Below are 17,603 nucleotides of genomic sequence, written 5' to 3'. Positions count from 1 at the left end.
GGGGGGGGGGGGAAGGTTTCGTAAAACAACAATGGGTGAAGACATTCTCACACCTACTGTTTTTTGCCACATGAAGGTGTTTAATGGTACCTATCACCTTGAAAGGCGATTTAGATGTAACACCAAAATGTGCAACAATACTATACAGTTTTTTTGGTCCCCAGTTTTGGTCCCCAGTGCTTTCAATCTTAATTTGTTGTACTCAGACATTGGCTGCAACTTGGATGGAAAATTTGATATGAAAACCATGCAAACTAAAACCATTGAAAGATAAACACGACAATGATAAGAATCCTACCAGTTCAAGAAGAAACAATGCTAGCAGTAAGAAACTCGAGCTCCCATGGAAGTCTTGCTTTAGGTTTGAGAACTCGGTATCAGGATGTCTAGCATCAAACAGAAATACCCTTGGTTTTTATTTTTAAAATAAGTTTTTTTTACCAACCTTTATCTGTATTGATGGAAAATCGATATGAATCCGATCTGACCAATTTCGACCAATGCACTCCAAATCCTCAAACCATGGTATAACTACTTTCCTTTTCTCAATTTTGTAGAGGCCTTATTGGTAAAGTTTATGGAATATTGGAGTTTGATTTAGGGGAATTTAAGTAATATTATTATTTACTGCTTATCAATATCTTTGATCATGTTATATTAATACGAAAAAAAGAAGGGAAAATTACATGATTACCCACTTTTGGGTTTCTCTTTATAAAACTACCCACCCAAAGTTTCAGTTAACAAAAATACCCAAAATCAGGTTTGGGTTTACAAAACTACCAAAAATAATGATTCCTCATCTTCCACATATAATTATGTATTTTTTTACTTCTAAAACTTTGAGTGGGTAGTTTTGTAAACCCAAACTCAATTTTGGGTATTTTTGTTGACTTAAACTTAAAATGAGTAATTTTGTAAATGGAAACTTAATTTTGGGTATTTTTGTTAACTGAAACTTTTGATGGGTAATTTTGTAAAGAGATACCCAGAAATGGGTAATCATGTAATTTTTCCAAAAAAGAATGCTATCTAAAATAGGGCCCACATAAGTACAGACATGCTCAAGAAGACGAATGTGAGGGCCAAGTTATAAAAGACCAGAGTCATAATAAGGGTGCACACCTTCCTTGCCCATCCTAAGGTGCCTTAAGCTGAAGTGAGGCTGTAACAACCATGAGCTAATGAGCACAAATCAATTTTTTTTTACACTCTCATATGAAATATTTTATTCATTATTTTTTGGAAAACTAATTAAAAATTTCATGTAAAAGAGCTTAAGAACTTGAAGGCTTAGAAAACCTTCCCCTAAATTGGGGAAGGGCTTTTACAAAAAATAAAATAAAATGGGGGAGGGCGGGACTATGTCAAATTAGGCTCATAGTGAGACCCAACATGAGGGCTAAAAAGCCCAACTCAGAAGCCCTGACAGTCTCTATTCGGGTTTGGATTCGCTTGGTAAAATTTGCGTTGGTAATTGAAATATGTTATGAAACTCGACAGGTGGCTTATGAGAGAGCCCAACCCTAGAAATATAAAATGGATATTCAAAAATCTGGATTCAACTCCAATTTCTTTCCATTTATTCAGATTTTTATTATGATACAAATTTAAGTAGCTTTTGATACCATGCATATATAATCTGGATACTAATTCGGGTATTTACATATAATACTATCTTTTTTTTTTTGTTGGTAAGCACATATAATACTATCCGCTCCTATTTTAAATTGATATTATCTATAATTATTTAAGATTCTAGGCTTTATATGTTTATTCATATTCTCATAAATTTGAAATAATTATCTGTTAATTAAGATTTAAAATCAAATAAGGAGAGGGTTGGGCGGTCATTTGCCCCAAGTCTATCCCTGGGCAAAGGACCATAGCTGTATAGCACCATGAACACCGCTGCCCTTCAAATTTTTTTTTTTTTCAATTATTGAATTCGAAGTCAAATATCTGACCGTCTGAGGGATACGAATTTAGAAACTCAAATAAATTTTCCGTTGGACATCAGCAGATGTATCCAAAATCGTTATTGCTCCATTTGCACAGCTAATGGATGCCACATTGCCACCCAATTGAAGGTGACGTCTAACGGCCAGTTCTCTTCTCTCAGCTTCAGAGCAAGTATCTTTTCTTCAATTAACAACAACACCTAGTGCAGTTGGTGAGCTGTGGTGTGTAAAAACCCATGCTCTCCTAGCTGAAATCCAAAACAAATCTTTATTGATAAAGCTTGGATGGAGACTCCTAAGTGACAAAGATCCCCTAATTAAGATTGCAGCTCCTTTTCTTCAGAATAAGCTACTATGTGTACATGATTATCCCCTTGCTCTCATTGGTGGTGGTTTATTTGGAAACAAAAAATCCACCCCAAATTTAAGTTGTTTTTTTGGAAACTGGAACATTTAACATGTTTTTCTCAATTGTGAATTCTCAAGAGAATTTGGGCAACAGGACCATTGGGCTTGCGTACTGAATTTTGCATTTCTCATTTTTTCCTAACTTAATAATGTATTTTTTTCCCACTTTTATAATATGAGGTTGGATGAGTTGGACCACTTTTTCAATATTTTTCATTATTACATGTTATTTCATTTGGTTGCATAGAAATATGGTAACCTTTGGTTCTTTTAAGCCTAATCCTCATTTCATTATGAATTAGGTTTAATTTTGGCTTAGCAATGGAACTCATGTGAGGCCACTACAGACCCAAACTGTAGCTGACTCACAACATAATTCTAAACCAATGTCTTCCCCTACCCAAATTACTGATACTCCTTTCTTTACTCAAACTGTGTTATTTGTTTCCGTTGTGTCATCTAAGAATCAAAATATTTCAGGATGGGCAACTGTTATTTTTTTCCAAAATAGTTGCTAATTTCTATTTGCTACTTATGTGATGACAGGAGAGGATACTAAAATGGCAGTGCAAGGAATTCTCTTTATATTAGAAGTCACGATCAAGTAAATGCGTGATTTACAGAAAATTTGGTGTGATGTGCAAGATGCCAATAAACTTATAGATCCTAACCATTTTTTGTGGTGACAATAGACCACTTTTGCCATGCGTATGGAAGTATATGATTTTTTGATCAAACCGACCTTTTTTTTCCACAAGATGTAAATAACTACTCCAGTAGAATGTTGCGCACAAGGCTTTGACCACGAAGTCGTTCATTCAGAACAGTACTATTTTGACCAAGTTTGTAAATAAATATGTAATTTCTGTTTTTATTCGAATAAGAAGAAAAAAAAGCGAGATTTAATATTCCGGTCTGGTGGGTTCTCGGGTTTCCAAATCTTGGATGGCATCACGATTCCTTACCAGAAAAAAAAAAAAGGATGGCATCACGATTCACGACAATTTGACCGAGCAGACCCAACACGGTTAGTTCTAAGACGTTCATTTGGTACATCTGAAGCCCTTCTCGGGTTTACTCGTTTTCCATCACTAATTTCTCAGATTAAGTAATCGAGTTTCGGAGTTTCAGGTAACCAAGCACTAACGGCGATACCAACCAGGCGACCACCATTGAATGGGCTTCGCGCGCATTCTTAGTTCTTACGGTTCATGCCCGCCTCATCGATTCCGTTCTCCCTAGTTTCTCTCTGGATTTCCTGCTAATTTAATTAGTGTTTAAATCTGTTGAATTTCGTTATCGTTGGTAGTTTGTCTGATCGGGAATGGCAGTCACGGCTGCATCTCTCATCAATGGCGAGAGAGCAGTCGTTCTGCTCTTCATGTCTTGCCTTCTCATCTATACTCCCCCCTCACTCTTTTTCCAAGGCTTTGCCCTTTCTCTCCTCGCTTTCGCCGGATTATTTGTTGAGATCTCCGCCGAGAATTCTACCTCCTTGAACCGCTTCAGAACCCGGTAAGGTTCCTTTCTCTCGCTTTTTTTTTTAATTTATAATTTCCTTTGTGTTTGTCACCGGAAATTTGTCATGCTATGTCCCAATGGAAGTTATGCAATTTTTTTATTTTTTATTTTTTTGGAATTTATTTTGCTTTCGATTTGCTACATCCCCGGTACATTTGACTGGAAAATAGGGTTTTCTTTCTGTAGATAGAAATTTTTAGGGAATTTTTCGTTGTGTTGGCGCTTATCTTCTGTATTATTTTTTTCATTTTGCGAATTCTTATGAAATTATGGAGCAAATTTCGGTTGTTTTGATTCATAAGGGATGTATTCTACCATTACTGAATCATTGTGCGATGATCTTTCTCAATTGCTTCAAACTATCCTGGATCTTCTCTGGGTTCTGATATGTACCATAGCAGTTGTAATGCTTGAGGAAATACAAAGTGACAAGTTGCATTTTTTATTTTTATTTTTTTATTATGCTTTCAGGCCGGGCGCTTCATCAGGAATACTGCTGGGAGCGGTTACACTGCCTGCCGTCATGCTTTCTCGTTTGATACAGCTCTCAAGAGCACTCTCCACACATAATATAGGAATTGAAGGTAGAGGCAAAGGGGAAGTTTAAAGCACTCAATTAGGCAGATCTTGGATAGTGTAACAAGTGCCAAGTTCCATCACAAGCCTTTGAACTCCTTGCTTGTGTTATATATTTTGAGGATGGTAATTCTGCTTTGGCAGTTCGATAATAATGTTACCGAAATGCTTTGGACTTGACCTTTCTCGTCATTCTCAAGTGCATGTTTAGTTGCAACACTGACTCTATACAAAAGATAGTGTTGCCTTCGTAAACCACCCCTATTGTGGAGAACACTTTTATATCCCCCACCACCCCAAAAAAAAATAAAAAAATAAAAAATAAATAAATACATGTTTTAATGCTTTCTGAAAGTAATCACATTCTTCAGCATTGCTACCTCCACAAGATGATATTCTTGCATTATTGTCTGTTTGATGCATTCTGTCTCAGCTGTCACATATTCTGATTACAATTATTTGTATTCTTCAATTTTGATCTTCAATTTGCGTTACTTAGTTTGCGTTATCCTGTCTTTCCATGTTTGACAATAATTATATTTGATTGGACAGAAGTGGGTGATCTCAATGTGCAATATTGGACTGTTTCTTCTAGCTGCCTTGGCGTGCTTGTTTTCCTTTGCTCAATCATATGGCATTCAACCACGAATAGTTCTTTTCCTTGGTGTAGTGTTCGAGAGGCCAAGTTTAACTTCATTTTTATACTCTTTTATTCAGCATTGTGCTCTCTGTCTCTTGCTTCAAATTCTTCTATCGGTAAAAACACAACTTCTTAGTTAGTTTAGATGACTTTCGTATTAGTTGATATCTAATAAGAAAATGATTATGCCTAAATTTCTGCTCACTTTCACCATCTTCTTCCAGGATTCAATGTAGCAGTGAAGTTGTTGTGGGTACTTTGTCATGGGTTCGCAGCGGTGAGATTGATTCAGCATATTCTTCATACCTTTCCATCATGTGCTTCAATTGGTAAGTATAGAACTACAAATTCTAATATTTTTTGAGACAATTAAACTTCCACATGCTTAAAAACTGTTAAGACAGTTGTTAGATTTCTAGGATAACATACGAGTCAATGACGGGGAAGTTAACCAATGTTCAAAAACTAAAATTGAGCTTGATCTCTCTATTTTATCTTATCCAACCAGAAATTTGATTAGTGTTATAATATGCACAATTTGCAGTTGCCATTGCAATTGCATTATTTGGAAGGGGTTGAAAATTTGTATGTGCTTGAAAACTTTAAAATCAGGTGTTTGTTTTACTTTCATGTGTAATGCTAGATTTGCAGCAAAGTAGAAGTTACCCAAATCCAAAAAGGAATTTTAAGTTTGGGGTGCTTGGGCTCTCTGTGTTTTGAAAGTGATTAAATGATTTTTGATGTCCTAAAGTGAAATCCTCTTGAAGTAGAAGTGCCTGCTTTTAGGTTAAAAAAAAAAAAAAAAAAAAAAAAGAAGAAGAAGAAGAAGCAGTGAGAACCTATTTATTTTCTGCATTAGCACTTTATTTTGGAAGCAGTACTTTCCCTATGTTTAGATTGGAAAGGCAGAAATTTTTGAGACAAGTATCTGTGTCAGTTCCAGTGGTAAACTGAACCTTCTCCTTTCTCTTGGTTTCGGGTAGTCGATCAACAGTATTGGCTTTTGTTTGTGATCTGGCTCCGAGGGTCGTGGAAGAAACTGCTTCATTGAGCAGTGCATTTGACCACCATTTTATTCCAGCTGCCAACTTGCAACTTCACCTGCAATGTGGAAACACTATTTCCATCAAGGCACTACCGCTACTTCCGCTAACTTTACTCTCCATTTAGCCACCACCATGGTATCATTGCTACTACTAGCTTCCTCCATATGGTTATCTTTGCCACTGCCACTAATATGGTCATGCCCATGCCACTACCTTCACTGCCAGCAGCTCCACCATCAATCTGCCACCTTTAGTGCCACATCAATATTTGTCTACAGCCTCTTAACCTCCGTGACCATGCCACTGCATCTGTGGCCTCTGGACCATCCAAAGACCCCTTCCACTGTGCGCCACACTCAGATAGCACCACCTCCATAATGTGAAGCTTGTAGTACTTGGGATTTTTACCTCCTTGCCACTTCTGTACTCTGTAGCTGCAATCTCCACCGACACAATCTTCTCAAGTGAAACACCATCACCACCCCTGCATTCTTACTTACTTTTAATTTGATGATATTTTGTACATTAACTGTTTGACATTCCTAAAATATATTTTGAATTGCAAGGAGTCATACAGTAATTAAAAAGTCCTTTTTGAAGGTATTCTGTAGAGAAAATCTTCTGGGTTGAAGTTGTATTGAGATTCAGCATGGTTTATTGATTACTGTTTCATTAGATTGGCAGATTTTCCTCTCAGATGCCTTGTTCATTTTCTGACCATCTCGGACAGAGGTTGGAGAGGAGAAACATCATTTGTTCTTCAGAGCACTGAATGCTTTAGAGGTTTTACCTGAAAAAAATTAGAAGTTACTCATGCCAGTTATCTCCTGATTAACGATGTCCTGTGATTCCATGTCAGACCATATGGGTTTGTAAATTTCCTTCCAAGACTAGGTGTGGATGCCTTTCTATAAAAAGGTGTACCCAATGCACGAGGCTCCCACCATTGCGGGGTTTGAGGAGGTCATATGTAAGCAAGCTTAACTCCCGCTTTGCGGAGAGGTTGTTTCCGGATTCGAACCCACAACCACTAGGTTGCGATGAAGCAACCTTACCATTGTGCCAAGGCCTGCCCTCTTGTGGATACCCTGTTATAGGGATTTTAAATCATTTCTTGTTCTTGTTTATGTCTAAATTTTTGCTAATTCTGTGAAACCATCAACTTGTCATTGGTCAGTATTTTGGTAGATGCACCTCTTATCTGCTTACTTCAAATGAAATGCCTCTTGTTGTTATTTGACTGCGTTAAAAATTCTCTTTTCTCTTCCTAGGTGAGGCACTTTTGGTGACTTCTGGTCTTGTTTTCTATTTTGGTGACATGTTCGCATGTACTCTTGTTAAGGTCAGCTGGTTTTGTGCTCTAGGTTGCATTATACATTGCGTAGTCATCAAACTTGATTTATGTTTGTGGACCTCTTTTTTGCAGATGGATGCATATTTAACTTCATCAAGTTTAGCTTCTGCACGATATGGAAGTAGAAGAAGTGAGATAAGCACCATCATTCAGGTATGGTTCTCTAACAGAACACAATGATTATGAATGCCAAAACTGGAATTGTGAGGTTGTGCTCTTCTTTGCAGGGAATGCTAGCTGGCCTTGTTGTTTTCCCCATGTTTTTTAAGTCTGTTCTTCGAATTTGGGCACGCTTAACAGACATGGTCAACTCTGAAGCTTGTGCAACTGAAGAAAGAACATCCCTAGGGATTGAGAGATCTTTTATTTTCTATGCCTCTCTGGCAGTTACCTTGATTGTGATTGCTCCTGCATGGATACAATTTGTTCAGAATTTCCTTGTGCACCCATTATTATGGTATGTGAGTTCTTTAAATACGTAATATTCATGTTGATATTCTTGATTGCTTGAGTGTTTTGAATTCTTCCCGGCTGTCATTGGAAGAAACTGTATGTAGATTTTGAGTTTATGCATTTTTTTTTATATTGATTATACATTTCAATTGTTGCTGTATGTAGATTTTCGAAGAAACTGTGTGTAGATTTCTCTTCATAAAAGAACTGTATATTGTGTAGATTGTTCACAATTGAACTTTTCTGATGGTATTGTGCTCTTGCTAAATGCTGTGTTTTTGTTTGAATAGCGAAACTTTGAAAATTTCTGCCAGTGTAATTTTAAGTGCTTTTTTCCTTGGTGTTATTGGGCTTCAGGCTTGCATTTTATGTTCTGATGTAAACGGTAAGGGGACATGCATAATTTCATATTCTTTTATGATTTAAGATTAGTAGAACAAAAATATAGTATATGATGTATAACTTTAATAACAATAGGACAGAGTGGGGTGGCAAAAATTGATGATAGGGAGTTACCACAAAGTGATTATTTTAGATACCTGGGTTCAATCATGAATAAAGGAGGAGAAATTGAGGATGATATTATAAAAAAGAATTAGAATAGGGTGGATGAAATGAAATAGTGCATTCAAAGTGTTGTGTGATCGACATATCCCTTTAAAACTCCAAGGGAAATTTTATAGAACAGTTAACGACCAGCAATGACGCATGGGACTGAATGTTGGGCAGTGAAGAAACATTAACCGTAGTGTGGCTGAAACAAGGATGTTGCGGTGGATGAGTGGTAAAACTAGATAAAATAAGGAATGAACAAATTAAAGCAAACCTGGCAGTTGCCGCTATTCATGATGACTTGCGAGAAACTCATCTAAGGTAGCATGAACATTTGAAACGGGGGCCTTTGAATACTCCAGTACAGAGAAGTGATTTATTTAAAATTGAAGGTGATAAATGAGTTAAAAGTCGGGTCTAAAATAACCATAGGAGAAGTGGTGAGGAAAGACTTAGCTGATTGGAGAAATAGGATCCATGCAATTGACCCCTTTTAGCTGGGATAAGGCTGAGTTGAGTTGTATAAAGGGCTGCCAGAGATAACCTGATGGAGAGCCAATGACCAAGACTGAGATCATTTCCAGATATTTCCCCAACTCTTCCACATCTTTCCAGGAGCTTAAACTTGAACTCGAACCAAACACCAAAACCAGTATTAATTGGTCTAACATAATTTTCAAATGTCCTATCCTGTTAACCATAGGCTTCAGCAAATGTTGTAGAAATGTTTTTCTCCTAAACTCCTTAATTCCTCCATCTTGGAATACAGTTCAGACAAAATGGGTACAAGCCTCACTAGCATATGAGCATGAAGCAAGAGGTGGCCCTCCATCTTGCGATCCCTTCGATATAGGGATGCTCCCATTGGGCAGGATCAATTATTTATTTCTAAGATCATCCAACATGAGTATGTGAACTTGAGGCTGATAAGAATTAATTTATTTTTTCTTGTGTTTGGATCCTGTAATTCCACTAAATTGAACTATTCAGTTTGAGTAACTAATGTTTGTCTCACATGTGTTTTCACAGGGTTTTCAATTTTGTTTTTACAGATCCACTTAAAATACTTCCCTTATGTTTCTACTGGATTGGTGTCATTGTTGTGTCGGTTTTCCGGTTTTACCATATTTCTAAGAACAGCAAAATTGAGAGGATTCTTCTTCGAAAATACTACCATCTGGTGGCAGTGCTAATGTTTGTGCCAGCTTTTATTTTCCAGGTGATACAGAATTGATACTCATATTTATATATTTATTAAAATTTTTTTTTCTAAAATGTGCCAAAGCGCACGGGCTTGTAAATTGCTAAGATCTCATGTTTATTGGACACTGTCATTTTGCAGCCAATTTTTATTGATCTAGCATTTGGTGTGGCTTTGGCCGTCTTCTTGGCATTAGAAATTATTCGAGTAAGTCTGTTTTAGATTTTTTTTTTTTTTTTGGGTGTCAGTTTTACAATAATTTTGTATTGTACTGCATTTGTGTTGTGCTTAGTAAATCATGTTTCCTGCTTAGACATCTTCCATAATTGTACTCTTGTTGGCAGGTATGGAAAATTTGGCCTTTGTGGCGACTGGTACATCAGTTCATGAATGCCTTTACAGACCATCGTGATTCAGATATCCTTATTGTTAGGTACAGGTTCTTTCATTTCATTTCGTTTTTCTTGGGTTTTTAAAATTTTTATTTTGAATAAGTGTTTACAAGCCTTCCTTTTCTGCTTATTCTGATATGGTTTCTCCGCGCAGCCATTTTTCTCTCTTGTTGGGCTGCGCTCTTCCTAAGTGGATGTCTTCGGGGTTCAATGATCGACCACTCGCCCCATTTGCTGGAATTTTAAGTTTAGGTATTGGCGATACAATGGTAAGTGCTATATTACCTTATACCATTGATATTAGCTTTGCCCCCACCCACCCACCCCAACCCCAACCCCAACCCCAACCCCAACCCCAAAAACACCCACTCTGGTGCAAACATAGTTTTACTGGCAATTTTGTGTAGACAATTAGCTTTCCTGGTTTGTTGGATTTCTGCTATCCATGGCCTTGTGACTTTAGCCTCCAAGTTCATCATTTGATGGGATGGGTAACTAGCCCACCTCTCAGTGGAGCAGTGAAGCATTTTGATTACGGTGTGAAGTGGTGAAAACCCCTTATGGCTGGTCTAATTACAGATCAATGCTGGAGCACCTTATTTATAGACCTGAAAACTCTCAATTTTTTGCTTTACTTGTAACTTATTTGCCTTGCTGCCTTTTTTTTTTTTTTTTTCCTGTCTCTTCGGCACATAACCTGCAGCTGTAGTTTCTGCCCCCAGGGAGTGGTCTAGCAGATTTTATTAAGAAGGCTGAGGAAATGCTGCACAAATATATAGTTGTGCTTTTCCATTATACATTTTCACATTTAAGTATGTTCATAAAATCTATGAAAATTCCTAGCCTCATAACTTCAAATACATACAATCACTAGACAAATCTAGCCATCCTATAATGCATACACATGTCAAAATTGAGTTAAGGGTTTCTTAGGTTAGCTTCTCTGGCTTATATTGTTCTAAATACTAAGAGAAGGTTGAATTAGAAGATTTGGTAATTTTACTCGGTAATTTTTCTTTGGTTAATTTACAATGCCACCCCCTGGAGAATGCCACAATTATAAGACCACCCCCTCTGTTTCACCAAATTAGACTTGGATCCCCTACCGTCAGTTACTGTTAAGGAATATACCATATATGCTGATGTCAGCAATTATATTTTATTTTAAATACCAAAGTGCCCTGATTAAATATGAAGTACCTAAAATACCCATCTCTTCCCGTCTTAGGTCGCCGGCAAGAAGAAGTATCCGCCAAGCTAACGTTCTTTCATGGGCTCGTCATCTTGCTCACGGTGGGAAATTGTTGGACCTTATCTATCCATCCATTCAGTCTCTGGACAGAGTTCAAGGGTGGGTTTCTCTGCATCAAAGTTGCGCTTCCTTGCTTGCAACGCTCGCCTGCGCATCGACCCTCCATGAAAGAAGTGGTGGCGATGCTTTCTGGTGAGTCTGAGCCTCCTCACCTACCTATTGAATTCTCCCCTTCACCACCCTTTAATTTCCCATACAAGTCCCAGAAGAAGGCTCAAGTAATTAACTGGTGTACCACTATCGCCACTAATTTCACCTCCGGTGGCCATGGCGTCCTTGCCGCCGACATGCGCCTGGGTGGGTACACCACCACACCTTCTCCTTTGTTCCTATTGCTGATCACTATTCCACTTTCACTCGCCATGTACGGGTTCGACCCTCAAAGCATTCGACTTAGGTGCTCCAAACTCATCCCCAAAGTAAACCAGTTCGTGAACAGGATCATTGCCGAGCATAGAGCTCAATCTAGAACTACTGATACAGAGAGAGCCGCCACAGACTTCGTCGACGTTTTACTTTCTCTTCAAGGACCTGATAAGTTATCAGAACCCGACATGATTGCCGTCCTCTGGGTAAGCAGTTCCTCACTTCTGTTTCGTTTGTTGATTTGTTTAATCCCTTTCAAATACTTCTAATTTATAAAAATGAAAACCACATAAAATTTAGAAAAGGAAGAAGACGCCAAAGAAAGAAGCGGATTTGGATGTCCATACTAGTTTTTTTGTGGGCTTTGCACGCAGAATGGGATTCAAAACCTCCTTGAACTCTGAAAGTCTTCGTTTCAATAGTAATTAAATGCCTTCTTTATGTTTTTGTGTTATGGGAGATGATATTTAGGGAACGGATATGGTGGATACTAGCGGGGATGGTACTCCATCCTGAAATCCAATCAAAAGTCCATGAAGAGCTCGACAGAGTAGTAGGGAAGTCCTGACCGGTGACGGAAGAGGATACCCAATCTATGCTACTTAAATATTGCTGAAGAGAGAAGGAGATAAGGAGAATGAAATGGTAAAATGGTAAAGTGGGGTATTTTTGAAATAGAAAAATGAGTAACTTATCAGTGTTTTACTCATAAAGTCAAAAACGTCATTTCGTAGCATTCCTTAACAGTGACTGACAGTAAGGGGCCTGAGTCTAATTTGGTGAAACAGAGGGGGTGGTCTTATAATTGTGGCATTCTCTAGGGGGTGGCACTGTAAATTACCCTTTTTCTTTTAAGTTCCCCAGGTCTAAAGTTAGCGACATTTATGCATGGATATTGTATATCTTGCTATTGAACTGGAACAACAATTGCTTTGATTTTGCATGCAGGCATCGATGGTTGGCCACAAGTATGGTGTCCTTAGGTGGAGCAAAACTGGGAGTGAGTATAAGTTTCCAATCTCCTAAATTTTTATCAGCAACTCAACTGGCTTTGCTTGTGTCTTTCAAACCTACTAAAGTAGACTTTCATGTGCTAGAGAAAACTGTTGAAGGTACTGCAGCTGGTATAACATCTGTGCTGGCAGCATGCTCTGTTCTTCTTCCACTTCTAGCATCAACTGGCTATATACTTTCCGAGGTTTTCCTCTCTTCTCACTTGAATGAATTAACTATCTATGTTCAAGATGTGGGTATTATCTAATAATGTGTTTAGATTTGTCCATCTGCTAATTAGGTTAGCACACAACTTCCCTTACCTAACCAATAGGGAACCCATTTTCTTGCTCTCATTGTGGCTCAGTCGATGCACATTGTGTGACCAACTCAGCTTGACCTGCTTGTGAGAAGCAAGTTCTGCCCCATTTCAGTCAGTTTTTGTTTATTGTTAGATTTTTCGATTTGGAAAATAACTTTTGGTGCCCTAATCCATGATGGCATCTTGACAGTCTAGGAAACCCTTCAGAGTCCAAGCAACTACTGACTTTTTTTTTTTTCTGTCACATCTTGTTTTTTTTTTTTTTTTTACTGTTGATTGCATCCTCTCTCTGTTAACTTGATTGCTCTTGCTACATATTTATGCAGCATTGGTTCTCCTTGCTCCTAGCTGTCACGGTCAGTGGATTGTTGGAGGCCTACACAGCCCAGCTTGACAATGCCTTCATTCCTCTGGTGTTCTACAGCCTTCTTTGTTTGTGAAGCCCTTCTCTCTAACCTTGTATATCTGACACATAATATTGCCCTTAGTCAATACCCTGATATAGCGGGGAGCATTTTTATTCTATGTAGTGTGCTTCATTAAGCACTAGTACTGTACATAATACTACTAACTAGATCGTGATCCAAGTTGATCTGGAGAACCTAGGGAGTGTAGGGTGAAGATAACAAGAATGATACCGATTACCGAGACAGAAAATAGGCAAAATAAAAGAAATCTTCCTCATACAACAGGCTGTTTTAAATAGGAGATTGTTCAGGCCAAGGCGAGCATCATCACATATTATCCTGATTGGGAAACGGGTGACTGATGTTGGGAGTACAAGTTCTGGTTGAGATAGGAAGCCCTCACAATGGCATTCCTGGTGAAGCGAATCACCTTTTACAGTTCCCCGCCACTTCTTGAGCTGCTGTTGAAACATAAGAGCATTTTTGATACAGTGTCGTAGTTGTACTCTATACTTACATTGCAGAGGTTAATCCGTCACATGGACTTTTATCATCAAAGGGGTAATTTTATAAATGTCATTGAATCTTTTGACTATAGGGGTAATTAATGATTGAATCTAGCTTATTGATGTCACCTCTCTCTCTCTCTCTCTCTCTGTGTGTGTGTGTGTGTGCAATTAATGTTTAATGCTTTATTGGCCTAGAAAATGTTCGTCTGATGATCTAATTGGCACCTTGTTTTGGAACGATGAAAGAAGTTTTGGAACCATTAATCGTTCTCTGGAAACTAGTATTGGAAATCCATGTAAGAACTGAGCAACAATGATACGATGCTCCAGAACCATCTCCTTTGGAGCCTAGCTGCCTAGACAACTTATATAATATATATATATATATATATATTTTCCCTATTTGGGAAAAAGAAGCCTAAAAGACAAGCATGGCTCCTATGTGGAGACAATGGATTGTGAAATGACTAGTGGAATTTCACCCCTGTTGATGCTCTTACTAATGTTCCCATTGGACCACATGTTGCTGTAAGGTCTGCACTGCCTTTCCATAGAGTCTAGGGACAAGAGAGTGATCCTAGGACATGCTTAGGTTCTCCCAGCCCTAAGATCACTCTCTGGTCTCGTGATTCCTGGGCTCTATGGAGAGAAATCCTATCCGTAGCAGATTACTTGAGACCTTGGACCTATAATTGGTTTTTCTTGCAATTGGTTATCTAAGGAACTCCTTGTGTCTAGTTTATGGAGAAGAGAGGATTTCAACGCCTGACAAAAATAAAAGAGGAGAGAATGCCATTATTCTGCTCATCTCTGATAAACAACAAAGCGTTCTTCATTTGTAGTAATACGTCAAACAACAGGGGAAATATACCCTTTGTTCATCTGAATCAATACATTGATGCCAAGAAAGCATGAACATCTGTAGGGTTTCCGCTTGGCGATGTTTGGTTCCACTAATTTAACTAGGGTTCACAAAAGTGGGAGTAGAATAGAGAACAGGAATGGGACTAGAACCGCTTGGTGCTCAACCTTCTGTAACTCCAAGAGAAACCGCACCCGTGTCTAACCAAAGATCAGCTGCTGAAGTCATATAAAGAACAACAGTTGCAGCGTCAATATGTCGCGTGATTAAGCAATTGGAAGAAAATCTTGAGGGATTTGATGGATTAACAGGAGCTCAACCTCCGTAGGTTAGGCTTCAAACCAACACAAATTGTTAATGATTAGCCAAGTATTGAACCAAATTTGGTCAAATATACAAATTTGTAACCATGGGCCTGAATTCATCAGCCATTGTTTCAAACTCTACAGATTTTTTTCTTTTTTAAAAACAATAAGCTTACAGCTTTTCACATCAATTTGTACACAAGGCCAAGATTCTGGATCAGGAAGTTGACTACACCTAAATGCAGATTCAGTTCGGTCTCACCAGCACGCCTGTAGCCCCATGGACGAGCACATTCAGGAGAAGGCAACTTAAATCTTCTCCAGTCACCAGTCCCCATTTAAGTCTTCTCCAATCACTAGTCCCCATTAGAAAACAGATCTCATGCTTTAACACACATCAGTTCACTTTGGTTGGTGTTGATTTTCTTTCCTTTTTTAGTTGGTGGGTTAGAGGGACCCAAAGTATCTCGTATCAACAGTTTACAGTTTGGTAAATCTTAAACTTCACCACCAATTTTGTAGTCCGAAAACGAGGATGTTGCACGTGCTTCACCTGTTGATGACAGTTCTTTCTTGTCCAAGCTGAAGAAAGAGCAGTTCTGAAATGCATCCAGACTGCTGGCTATCAAACGATTCAATCCACTGAGGCTTATACTATCCCCGAGCATAGGATCTTGGGCATGGTATCTAGATGAAGGTATATCAAAATCTAATGGTCCCAAAGAATCTGGCTGCAATTTTTAAGATGCCACAAAGAAACATGAAATCAGATGATTATCTTCGGGAACCCCTTGTAAGAAAAGAAGTAATGTAAAATTAAGCTTTCAAGAAAAAAGAATCTAGTACCCAATAAATATCCGTTAACGCATGGACACCCACTGAGTTGTCGGGGCCAAAATCCTTGGCAGCATCATCAGTGCCATGTGTGTCCGGCTCAAAGTAATCCATGGGATCTCCTTCGCAACCAGAATCAGCCAAGTGCTGTTCTTCAGGCAACTCCTGCAGAAAAAGATTTTCAGCTTGTGTATCAACTTCTGTGCTGTCAAGCAGTAAGAGCATAATTAGAGACAAAGTCAGACGAAGTAAAACCTCAACTATGCCTCTAGAACTCGTTGAATTTGTATTGCCGCTTGGTTGGAATGCTCCCAGAGAAGCATTTCCATGGGAGCTAGCATCCTCATGTTTTAAGGCTGCAACCATTTGAAATGAGAAGCCATCACATGTTTCTTCAGCATCCCAGATGGAAGATGAATGGGACACCTGGTCCAATAGTAGGCCAGACCTGTCTTGATGACGAGATATATGAGCAGCAATGGCAGCATCAAATGAGTCACAACTGAAAGGAATCTGCTGAAGATACTGAGAGCCTCCTTCGGTAGGTCGATCAATAGAGGTGGATTCTATACCACGGGACTCCTCTGATAGTAGTTCTCCAATGCTAATGTTGGTTAGGCTATCAGCCCACTCCCCAGCTGACAATGAGGTACCATTGCCCATTCTAGGATTATCCTATAGACAATATAAAAACTTAAGAAACAGATCATTGATGAGAAATGCATCTAGTTGTACTCCTTTATCCCACACCACAACCCACTATGATTGATTAAAACAAGATACATAAAAAATACTAATGAATTGATAGATGATAATGCCTCACTGACATCCAATACTACATAGATTATAGGCATTGATGGGAGGGTAACGTACCAGATCCTCCCATTGTCTTCTCATATTTCCACCTCCAGTTTCTTTTATAAACCACGATGAATTAATCGAGGACACGCGAAGATTGTTCTCAGGTTCTGTATTAGCATAACCAGTCATCCCCACGGACAAATCAATATATGAAGGCATATGAGAAGTGCTCTCCATTGGAGAGGGCTGGTCCTTTGGACACTCCGGAAGCTGCTCGGAATGGTGGTGACTAAGAGGTGCAGGTCGTGGTTTTGCACCCAAACTTTGCTCTGTTCCTTCAGAGACATTCATACTCCTATGCTCCTCCTGAAAATGGATAGATGTTGAAGGAGCTTGAAACGCCACAGCTTCAAGTTCGGTATTGCAGAACCAACCATACCTTGAAGAAAACTGATAATCAGTAACAATGTTATTCACTACCTATTTGGTATCAAAATAGTAGAAAAAAGGAAAAACCTTAAGCGAAAAACCGGGGGATTTCCTATGCTGGCATATACATCTGCTGCACAGGCAATAGTGTCCTGCGTCCATCTCTGACAACCCTCTAGGTTTTCCCTTTGAACATTGTATGGGAAAAGAATCAGCTCCCCCGAAGCTATGCTTGAATTTCCCCACTTGCGATTGAGATGATCAAGAACCGATGATACCTTCTTCCGTGCACTAACAGTGAGCTCCAAGTGTGGATTATGTTCATCCTGTGATGACAAAAAAAAAGGGGGGGGGGGGGG

The 17,603-nt window shown here is 38.7% G+C and overlaps 3 protein-coding genes across 4 annotated transcripts in view; 2 read left to right on the top strand and 1 right to left on the bottom strand.

Moving 5' to 3' along the window:
- Positions 1–3,451: 3,451 nt before the first annotated feature.
- LOC122061811 (dolichol kinase EVAN) lies at positions 3,452–14,138 on the top strand. 2 transcript variants are annotated; one of them, XM_042625295.1, is made up of 14 exons: positions 3,453–3,884; positions 4,362–4,474; positions 5,019–5,222; positions 5,331–5,435; positions 7,424–7,494; positions 7,579–7,659; positions 7,734–7,963; positions 9,541–9,730; positions 9,854–9,919; positions 10,057–10,145; positions 10,259–10,373; positions 12,731–12,782; positions 12,880–12,980; positions 13,424–14,138. In XM_042625295.1, the coding sequence occupies exons 1-14, from the start codon at positions 3,694–3,696 to the stop codon at positions 13,535–13,537; spliced, it is 1,722 nt and encodes a 573-aa protein (XP_042481229.1). In that variant the 5' UTR covers positions 3,453–3,693; the 3' UTR covers positions 13,538–14,138. The 2 variants fall into 2 exon arrangements, with proteins under 2 accessions (XP_042481230.1, XP_042481229.1); XM_042625296.1 differs by lacking the exon at positions 5,019–5,222 and having other exon boundaries at positions 3,452–3,884.
- LOC122061812 lies at positions 10,426–12,782 on the top strand. Its single transcript, XM_042625297.1, has one exon. It carries the CDS (start codon positions 11,296–11,298, stop codon positions 12,049–12,051), a length of 756 nt encoding a protein of 251 aa, XP_042481231.1. The 5' UTR covers positions 10,426–11,295; the 3' UTR covers positions 12,052–12,782.
- Positions 14,139–15,204: 1,066 nt separating the features above from the next.
- The window catches only part of LOC122060788 (TSL-kinase interacting protein 1-like), a 6,030-nt gene continuing 3,631 nt past the window's right edge, over positions 15,205–17,603 (bottom strand). The window contains exons 2-6 of the mRNA XM_042623888.1: positions 17,332–17,570; positions 16,888–17,254; positions 16,270–16,689; positions 16,027–16,179; positions 15,205–15,911 (exon numbers count right to left, since the gene is read on the bottom strand). Coding sequence (XP_042479822.1) covers positions 15,678–15,911; positions 16,027–16,179; positions 16,270–16,689; positions 16,888–17,254; positions 17,332–17,570 — 1,413 coding nt within the window. The 3' untranslated portion in view covers positions 15,205–15,677. The remainder of the gene's footprint in view (positions 15,912–16,026; positions 16,180–16,269; positions 16,690–16,887; positions 17,255–17,331; positions 17,571–17,603) is intronic.

Source organism: Macadamia integrifolia, chromosome 14, assembly GCF_013358625.1.
Source record: "Macadamia integrifolia cultivar HAES 741 chromosome 14, SCU_Mint_v3, whole genome shotgun sequence".
Taxonomy (NCBI): domain Eukaryota; kingdom Viridiplantae; phylum Streptophyta; class Magnoliopsida; order Proteales; family Proteaceae; genus Macadamia; species Macadamia integrifolia.
This window is presented reverse-complemented; position numbering and strand designations above follow the sequence as displayed.